The sequence below is a fragment of the Cyprinodon variegatus genome, unplaced genomic scaffold (assembly GCF_000732505.1).
Source record: "Cyprinodon variegatus isolate N-32 unplaced genomic scaffold, C_variegatus-1.0 Scaffold6, whole genome shotgun sequence".
Taxonomy (NCBI): domain Eukaryota; kingdom Metazoa; phylum Chordata; class Actinopteri; order Cyprinodontiformes; family Cyprinodontidae; genus Cyprinodon; species Cyprinodon variegatus.
The window spans coordinates 2,868,613-2,878,774 of record NW_015150459.1 but is presented as its reverse complement, the minus strand read 5'-3'; the positions used below and the strand labels follow the sequence as shown (position 1 = coordinate 2,878,774).

At 38.9% G+C, this 10,162-nt stretch overlaps 1 protein-coding gene across 1 annotated transcript in view; it reads left to right on the top strand.

The window, feature by feature from the left end:
* Positions 1-6,610, top strand: part of agpat3 (1-acylglycerol-3-phosphate O-acyltransferase 3) — a 24,821-nt gene extending 18,211 nt beyond the window's left edge. The window contains exons 4-10 of the mRNA XM_015375356.1: positions 532-701; positions 809-970; positions 1,277-1,430; positions 1,522-1,624; positions 3,001-3,076; positions 3,168-3,366; positions 4,886-6,610. Of these exons, the coding sequence (XP_015230842.1) occupies positions 532-701; positions 809-970; positions 1,277-1,430; positions 1,522-1,624; positions 3,001-3,076; positions 3,168-3,366; positions 4,886-4,977 (956 nt within the window). The 3' untranslated portion in view covers positions 4,978-6,610. The remainder of the gene's footprint in view (positions 1-531; positions 702-808; positions 971-1,276; positions 1,431-1,521; positions 1,625-3,000; positions 3,077-3,167; positions 3,367-4,885) is intronic.
* The last annotated feature ends 3,552 nt before the right edge of the window (positions 6,611-10,162 follow it).

Below are 10,162 nucleotides of genomic sequence, written 5' to 3'. Positions count from 1 at the left end.
TGCACCACCCGGGAGAATTTGGAAATGCAACGGTTGGAACAGCCGCTTCCCTACGACTTTAAATGCTAAATGTTCATTTATTTTTTATTTTGGTATAATTACAGTTCTAAGTGAGTTTCTCTATCAGCTAAAGGCACGTTTTAGTGTCTCTACACTCCAGTTAATGATTAATCAATTACTAAATTAGTTAAAAAAAATCAATCTGATTGATGGTTTAGCCCTTGTATGAGTACTTTTGCATGGCTCTTTATCTACCAAGTGTTTCCTGCACATCTGACAGAGGAAGCTGAGGCCACTGGCATGTCTGTTGAATGTTGAACTTTCACCTACTTCCACTACAAACTGACACATACCGCTCAGCTGCTGCTAACCTTTCACAGATATTTTTAATCTGCTAAAAACCTCCCACATATTAACTGGATGGAAAACAAAACATTCAGCCCAAACGCTGGAACATTGTTGTGATTTTACTTCTTATTTAGATGTTAGTTTTTCTGTTCTGGTCCTCTGATTGTTGTTGTTCTCATTCAGAGCTGGTGATGATGCTGGAGTGGTGGTCGGGCACAGAATGCACCCTTTACACTGACCAGGCTACGGTGGACAAGTTCGGCAAAGAGCACGTCATCATTATCCTCAACCACAACTTTGAAATTGACTTCCTCTGTGGCTGGACAATGTGTGAAAGATACGGCGTCCTAGGGGTCAGTTTGGCTCCAAAGTGTAAACAAAAGCATGGGGGGAAAAAAAATTCCCAGGTGCCTGTTTTTGCATCGCCCTGACTGTAAATGTTTCCTCCTCGTCTCTACAGAGTTCCAAAGTGCTGGCCAAACATGAGCTGCTGAAGGTTCCTTTGATCGGCTGGACCTGGTACTTCTTAGAAATAGTTTTTTGCAAAAGAAAGTGGGAGGAGGACCGAGAAACTGTCTTTGCAGGCCTGGACAGGCTCAAAGACTATCCTGAATATATGTGGGTGCGTACTGCATGGACGTTTCGAGAAGTAGCAAGTAATGTGTTGTAGGTATTATTCATATCCAGCCAAACAGCCAAATATTGTCCCAAAACTGAGACGGAAGCTCGCAGACATCCGTTTTACTTTTTCTGTTCACTAAAAACATAACAGTAAAACTACTAGTCATGTTTTTCACATGTAATACAGTTTTTAAATCAGACATCCTGATAATGAGGCAGATTAGCTTCGGTTTACTCTCTGTCTGCCAGCTTTAGTGATTTTCCTCTCTGGTGTTTGTGTATAAACGCAGCTTCTGTCTCCACACAGTTTCTGCTGTACTGTGAAGGCACCCGCTTCACGGAGAAGAAGCACCAAATCAGTATGCAGGTTGCAGAAAGTAAAGGCCTGCCCAAGCTCAAGTATCACCTTTTACCCCGAACCAAAGGATTCACCACCACGATGAAGTGTCTTAAAGGCACAGGTGCAGCCCATGGGAACACACTAACAGAAAAAAAAACTCAAGTTAAAGCACAGTGTTGTTTGTTTTGACTGAATTTGTCTCCGTGTTGCAGTCACTGCTGTGTACGATGTGACTCTAAACTTCAAGGACAACCAGACTCCCACCCTGCTGGGTATCGTCAATGGCAAGAAATACAAAGCTGACCTGCGTGTTAAGTAAGTTCAGCCTACGCCCTTTGTTCATTTTTCATTTTAATCAAGCATGAGATTATAATAAAGTTTTCCTCCCTCCTGCTTCCTTTTTATCAGTCGGACGATGCAGCTGGCTGGAATCCAGCATCTTAATAGTTTGCAAATAATGGCTCCAGTGGTAGTAAAAACCTGCTTAGGAGAATGATTGATGGGGTCTGTTCATGTTGTTAGCTACGTTGATGCTGGACCTGAATACATTATTGATTTTATTTCTATTTAAAATTGATTATTTTAACCTGTGAGCAATGTATCATAACATAGCAGGTAGTTTCTGGGATTGAAATGAATTAGCAAGGTGCCCCCTAGTGGTTTAAAGTCAAAACTACAGACTGCATGTTTCCAGTGTTACAATTCAATCTTGAAGCCTTAAAGTTTTCAGTTTTTGCCTACATCATTTTAAATACTGATAAGTCTTTAAAAAAAAAAGTCTTTATTAGTTTTTTTTATTTTTAAAAGATTATAAAATAGATTCCAAAGATAAGATCAAGTTTTGTAGCTTGTAAGACATGATTTTGAGTTGCCTTTCAGTTATTATTATTATTATTATTATGATTAATGTTATTATTGATCTTGTTGTGAACAGCAGTTGGATATAAAATACGAACGACTAAAGCCAGGCGTACACTGTGGGATTTTGGGGGCGATTTTCCAGTCGTGCGAGAATCTTTGTAGACTTTCAGCCTGATCGTGAGTGGTGTAGTGCACAGGGGATGACGAGGGCTGATCAGCCTCTCACGACCACCTCCCGATCAGGAATCATGAGGTCTGGAGAAAATCAAATGTGTTGGATGTTGGATACGACTAAACTCCTGCAGTTTGGACGTACAGTGTGAGCTGTAGCTGCGTGCAACGACTGAAAAAATCACAGTAGAAGCCCGGCTTAACTTAAAAGTTTAAATACCTAATGGTATCTGAATCAGTCTCAGTCATAGCCCAATTTCATATTCAATTCTTATCATGATGAAGTTAATAATGTGCTATTATTAACCCCTTACTCCTATCAGTCTTTATCAGGGTTTTAAAAGCATTACAATTAGTAATATAACTTAAATAAAAAGAAGAAAAAGTTTAAAAACTAGTTTAAGACCGGTGAGAGATGAGATTTCAGTATTTATATTGAACTATAACAGAGGTATAAAGTTGTGATTGCTACGTTTTATCTTTCCATTGCTGCTCTCATCTTATATTGCCCAACATAAAAAAAAAAAAAAGTTTTTGTGGGTCCCTCTCTGTAAGATTAACTTTCCAGCGAATACCAGGGCCTGTTGGGGCACAGCTCATGTGATGATTTGTTTTTGGATATAACTGAGGTCCATTTCTTGTTGATTTGTTCCATCCAGGCGTTATTCTGTGGAGGAAATACCAGACGATGAGCAAGAGTGTGGCGAATGGCTGCACAAGCTGTACCAGGAGAAGGTAAGCTTGTATCTTTTGGATCCTTCGTTTATTTTGTTTATGATCATGTTGACAAATCGTACCACATTAAATCCAACCCTCTGTTTGTCAGGACGCCTTACAGGAACAGTACAACAAAGAAGGAAAGTTCCCAGGACCTACAATCATCCCTCCGCGCCGCCCTTGGACGCTGCTTAACTTCTTGTTCTGGGCCACTCTCCTGTTGTCGCCCCTCATCAAATTTGCATGTGGCGTTGTCGTCAGCGGCTCCCCGCTCCTCATCATTGGTTTCATCACCTTCCTCATCATTGGTAGGTTTCTGGTCCAGATGGCAAATCGGATTCAGATTCTTTTATAATGAATAAAAGTCCAGGAGCACCCTATTCCACTTTTATATGATAATCTCACATTTTGATGCGTTTTATCAGTTTATCCAACATAGAAGCATTAAAACACAACAGTCCTGCTAAGCTGAACCATTAAGATCGTTAATCACAGACCAGCCAGGATGGCTGTGGTCACTAGAGAATCTGACTTCACTGGTTGATGGCAAGAAAACATTCCAAGGAAAGACTGAAAGCAGTGATACTTGGATAAGAGACCAAACAAGACTTGAGTTGGTAACACAAAAAAATGCAGACTGGGGTAATTCTGAACAGTCTAGATCAGAGGTAGATAAACGTCCGTCCTCGAGTCCCTCTGTCCTGCAGCTTTTTTATGCTTCTCTGCTCCAACACACCTGAAACCAATGAGTGCGAAATGTCCAGGCCTCTGCTAGAGTTGCTGAGTAACCAAGGAGTTTTTTTTTACTGCTTTGGTTTCAGGTGTTTTGAAGCAGGGGTGCAGCTTAGATTTGTTTTTGTTTTTGTCCCCAGCTTTTTTATTGTCATTACCCTGTCACAAGCACAGAGCAATGAAATGAACTCTGCATTTAACCCATTCCCCTTGGGGAGCAGTGGGCTGCCATTGTGTGGCGCCCGGGGAGCAGTGTGGGGTTAAGGGTCTTTGCTCAGAGACCCAGAGTGGAAGCTGTGGGAGTGGGGCTTGAACTCCGAAACTCAGACCTCCGAGCTCTATGCCCTAACCACTAGGCCGCCACTCCCCAAAAAGCTAAAAATCTATCAGTGGCCTAGTCAACGTCCAGACTTTAATTTAGAGATATGTGTCCTCAGATGATCTCCACATGGTTTGACTGAACTTGAATAAACATTAGTATAAAATCCAACCTTCTGAGTTAGCAAAGACACGCCCAATAAAGAATCACACCTGGGATTTTGAGTTTTTCATGTAAAAAAGTTACTGGTTTAACTTTACAAATTAAAGTACAATCTCTTCAAGGAATTGTAAATAAGTTTGACCTTTTTATGTGGTTGTCCAAATTTACCACTGCTCTAAAAAAGTTTAAAAAAACAAACCAATGGACTTTGTATTCCAAGTTTTGTTTCCCAACCAGGAAGCTTTTTCATTTCAAAATGTCTGGATTAGTATTGAGTTTCAAGCCCAACAAAGCCTCGTTATGGCTCAGAAAACGGGCAAATTGAACCGGAAGAACAGGTCCACCCCTTAGGAATGGGGAGTCATTGCAGTATACTATACTGGTTTATGCTTCTGAATAAGAGGGAGTCGTTTAGGGTCGTTGTTGGGCTGGCTGACCAGGCGAGTTGTTTCGGTTCCCTGCATAGCAGCAGATGATAGTTGGAAGGGAAACTTGGAAAACAAAGTGTAGTGGATTATTTTTTTACTTTTTTGGAATGACTATGACCTGGATGACTGAGAATCTTCACCAGCATTTACCACTGTTGTTTTTGTTCCCTCTTTTGTCCTTCCCAGCCTCTGTAGCTATCCGCCGTCTCATCGGGGTCACAGAGGTGAAGAAAACAGGCTCCAGTTACGGAAACCAGGAGGCCAAGAAACAAAACTAAACTGTGTAACCCCCCTCCCACGTTTGGGACAGCCGCTCCTCCCCCCCGCGGCGTCTCACTCCCTGCCCAGCTCCATTCTCCTCCTACCATCGGCTCAGTTGGTAGGCCGGGGAGGAGGCCACCTGTGAAAACATAGCGACACCAGAGTCAAATGAATCCTGCCGACACTAGTGTCCGAGAGAGAATAACAGAAGGTGCGGGAATATCGCTCTCTGGTGTATCACGGATTATAAGGAGGGGGGAGGGGGATGCAGTACTGAAAAATCACCAAACCATCATCTAAATCCCGTTAAATCCCAATTACTAACAAGAATGAGCCCCTGAAATGTCTCTGAGGTCACTTCCTAAACTACATAACCCACGTTTGCAGATGACGTTTGACTCCTTTCACCAGTTTTCTGTCTAACACCAGGCTGTATCCGCTCCCCTTTCTCTCTGAGAGATTCTTGTGATGGAAATCGGTGCCTTTAGGCCCAGCCTGGCTTTCCTTCAGGTCACATCACACAAATAACTCAAAGCCTGCTTCATGTTTCATTTTATACGCTCACCATCTCAGATTATACAACTAAACCACAAATCTAAGCAAGTGGTGATCCACTGATCAGGACTGTGCTCAATATCAGTTGCAGATTTAAGACCATTTATGAAAAAGTTCCTCTCTCTGCTCTGAGCCATTTTTACTAGAGGAGGTAATATGAGTGATCTCTGTAAAACAGTGTTTACTAATAAATGCAAAGAAAAGAGGCTCCATTTATTATTATTTCAAGTTTCTTCATCTAATTCCTAATAAAAGCAGATTAAAGGATGAATGGATAGAACCTCTTTTAATCCCCTTAGTCAAAGTTTCCACACTGAAGAGGAATATTAGAGGTTTTTGCAGTCTGGTTTGGAAAAAAGATTGGATCGGCTAATTTTCAGTCAGCAGTCTAAAACAAAACTGTTCTGAGAATCACTATTAATTTGTTTACACATATGAATCGCAGATTTATTTGCAAATTCCTCACCTGTTGGATCGGACAGGCTGGTGTCTGTTAAACTACAGCAAGGGCTCTGAAAACTGCTCCCATCAAGGATACCTGCGTCTGTTACTGGTCTCTTTAAAACACTCGCTTCATGCTTTTCTTTCTCCCATCGATTTATTTCTCCTCTAAGATTTAGGAGTTTACGTATTCTCATCAACCCGAGCAGACATTCTCCGACCTCCTAAATGTGATGCTTCAACATGCCAAGTCCTGCCCCCTCCCCTGACATGGAAGTGCAGCTCGCTGTGGAACATGACTGGCAGCTGGTTCGAGCGGAGAAGGTCACCAACTGTCTTTATGTAGCCACACAGCTGTTAGCCTAGCCTGCAGTAGGAGTATTTTTAACCTTTGCCTTAAACCAAGCTTGCTCAGGCAAGGGATTGCTTATTTACCTCCCGTTGAAACGCATAACGCCACTTTTGTGTTTGAAATATTCGCCCTTCATTCCTCTCATTACAGTAAAACATAAAGTAGGAGGAGCATATCGGTGAAACGACTGATTAACACGAACTCTTTAAAGTTGAGGAAGTTCTTGGAAGGTTTTGTTTTTGATTAAAATCACTTAAAAACTTTAAAATGGAAAAAAATAGTTTGTTTAGCAAAAAAAAAAAGAAGGAAAAATATTCTAATTTGATTAACTGATAAATAGAAAGTTGATTTTTTTTTTTTTTTTATTCAAATCCTAGTTGTTTTATACAGGAAAATCTTTTATTATCCTTTTAAAAAGATTTCTAGGAAGTTTTTGGTTTCATTAAAAATTAAAGATTGAATATGACATATATATATATTTTGATTTCTTGATTATAAAAAGCAGGAAGGTTTTCACAATGCGGGTCCACCTGGGTGACGCATGATTTTAGTTGCGTTTTGAAATGATGAATGACGTTTTCCGGGATTATCGCTCTGCAGCAGTGAAATGTCCATTTCTTCTCTCTGTAGTCGCCTCCAACAGGACAGATTTCGTGCAAGCCTTAATTGGTATCGAGGGCTAAAAATGCCTCAATTTGTTGAATTAAAAAGATCCTTAGCATTTATATATGTGACTCTTTCAATTGAAAATGTATGCAAATTAATAAATAAATTCATACATATTATATATCTAGAATTGGCATATTTCAGTCATTTATAAAAAAAAATAACTTAAGTTTAAATTTCTATGATTTAAAGTTCATTTTTTTGTATTATGTGCAATAATTGAATATCCAAAATATGTTTTTTTTTTTTTATTAATCCCATGAAATCAAATGTAATTTATAAATTATTGAAACATTCACATGTTTCTATTCTTTGTACAACTTTATCAAATTGATCACATCTATTAATGTTTAACAACTTTAAATTTATTGAATAAAGGCACTTTTGGACCTCAGTAAATTAGAACTGCTTAATAATTATTTTTAATGGAAATGTAGAGGGTAACCCATGTGGTAGAGATTCGATTGGAACACGAGATAATTTACTTGGTCAATTTGCAGATGCTGGGATTAATTAATCTTCTTTCTCCACTAAGAAGTATTTAGACATCTTTTTGAAATCGGAAACAGCACTGATATCAATTTATCCAAACAAATTCTTTCATTCTCACAAAAAAATCCAATTGAGAAGCAGACAAACTTTTTTCAGGAGCGTTTTTTTTATTAAGCTGTAAATAAACTATTTTTTTTTTTGCCCTTGAATTTTTTTAATTAAACTCACTAACAACACTTCACTTTGGAAACGTCCACTATCCCATTAGCTACACCTCTTACATCAGATGTTTTGTTTTGGAGTTTTTTTTTTTTTTCTACAGCTCTTATTTTTTATGTTCCATTGAAAACAAATTATTTGACAATATTAAAGGATTTATTCACAAATCAACTTCTACTCCTTGGATTTCTTTGGCTTTGTCTGAGTTTCTCTGCATGCATCCCTAAGCCTGCAGCTTCAGGCTGCCCATGTTCAGAGTCACGCTTGCATTTGTTCATCACATGCTTGTCATCAAACATTCACAAACGCCACAGCAGCGGGACTTAGGGTGTGCTACCGATGTGTATATAAGATCAACGCTGAACGTCCGACTCCCCCTTTAGCTTCTAGAGCTCTGCTTAGCTGCTTTTTAGACTTTTTAAATGACATAAATCAGCATTTCTCCCCATAATTGCTGGGTTTTATGTACATGATGTAAATAAGGATGAAGATCTGTAGAAATGTCCTAGATGCTCTTTGTTACTTTCTGCAGTGCTCGCTCTGATTGACTGCACTGCTCTTTCAGGCTACAACCAAATCTACCGGCGGAGCTGCAGGAGAACGTTTCATTCTCTTTTACTTGAAACACGTTAAATTATGCTCTCAAAGCAGTTTTCAGACCTTGCAGTTAATCGTTTCTTACTCCGCTCCCTTTTTTTTTTTTTATTGCATGAGTGCATAATTGCACAGTCGGTGAATCCAGTTGATTCTGACTCAGGGATTCTTTTACAGACTGATGATTCAAATGCTGTGGCATTACCTGAATAAAAATGCTTTCTGGGGAAGCTATCGGTGTGTTTCTTGCTTCTGATTCTCATGTTTTGCATATTTTGGTTTATTTTGAAGATAACTTTCATTGATCTCACTTTTTAAAAGTAGGATTTTTCAAACAAAAAGGATTAACTGATTATTAGGAAGCAGATTTTGGGGAAGCTGATCAGTGATGAGGCAACAAACGCGATACTGAAGGAGTTTATGTTGCAGCAGACTTCATAGAAAGATTGGCTTTGCAGGAGTTGCAAGGATGACATCACATTCAGCCAATCACAGCGCTCCTCTCTCTATAGGCATCAGTACAGCTGCAGACTGAACGGATGGATTTTAAAGCTATCCTATTTGAACTTTATTTTATCCCCCATGGGGGAAATTGCAACATAAACAGGATGAAAACAACAGAAGTAAAAAAAAATTAAAAAAACTCCAATAATAGTTCATGTAAACAAATATATCTAAAGGATGGGTTAAAAGACCTACTTCAAAATTGAACACCAAATTTATAGTTGTATACAGGGGTGAAACAATCTTGATTAATCGATTAATCGTCAACTAATTTAGTAAACTATTAATGGTAAAATATGCTTTAGCCGACAGATCAACCAACCCTTAAGCCGCAATTATACCAAAAGTGTAAAATATAAAAACATTTTACAATTAAGATAAAGATTTTTCATTATGTTCGATCCAGAACTCAAGTGCAAAAGTTTTAGTTTCACCTGCTTTAATTTCATAAGAATTCTCCTTCAAGAAACCTTTTGCTATTTGATTATTTATTGAATCAAAAACAAAATCAACAGATTAATAGATTTGCAAAATAATCATTAGTTGCAGCCCTAGTTGTAGTATTCGACCTAATAACTGTAAATCGAATTGCACGTTTTTAGGGTAACAAAATCTGAGATGGCAGGCCGACTTCTGAGCTGATTTTCTAACCTGTTCATTGTTTTCATTCAGGATTTATTTTGTGGTGAAAACAAGTCTCAGATGTAACACACCGTCTCTTTCAAAAGAATTAATATCCTTAAGCAATTTTACAATTTTTGACATCGCAGAGAATCAAGCTCAGTTCTCTCTAAACATTGTCTTGTCTCATATTCTCAACTGTTTTGCACTTTGGGCCACTCTAACATAAGAACATTAAGTTGTTCCTTTGTGTCTCTGGTTTAATGTTTAGTTTCTCTGTCATGCTGCCACTCCAGCCTCTTCTTATCTCCATCCATCCTCCTGCCCTGTCTGACCAACATTTACTAAAGAAAATCATCCACACAGCATGACACAGCCACTACCATGCTTCACGGTTAGAAAGATTATGTTAATTTTATACTGAGCATAACCATTTCGATTGGAACATCAATTTCAGTTTTAGTCTTAGTGAGAAAACAGCACCTATTGCTCAGATAGCTGCTTCTCTGAATAGGAAAGGATGGAAATAACTGTTTTTAACAATCTAGAATTTGAGTTTTTGCAGCCTCTTGAGGACCTAAAGCCTCCTGCTCTCTTCCGCTCCCACCGTGGTTAACGCTCTCCTTGTAGCTGTCAGAGTTTGGTTGAGGTTTTGAGGACCCAAATGCAGAAGTGAGGAGGCAGAGGTGAGTTCTTGCAGATTTAATGAAATATCTGAGGCAAAAAGCTATAACAAGGAACCAAAAACCAGACTACTT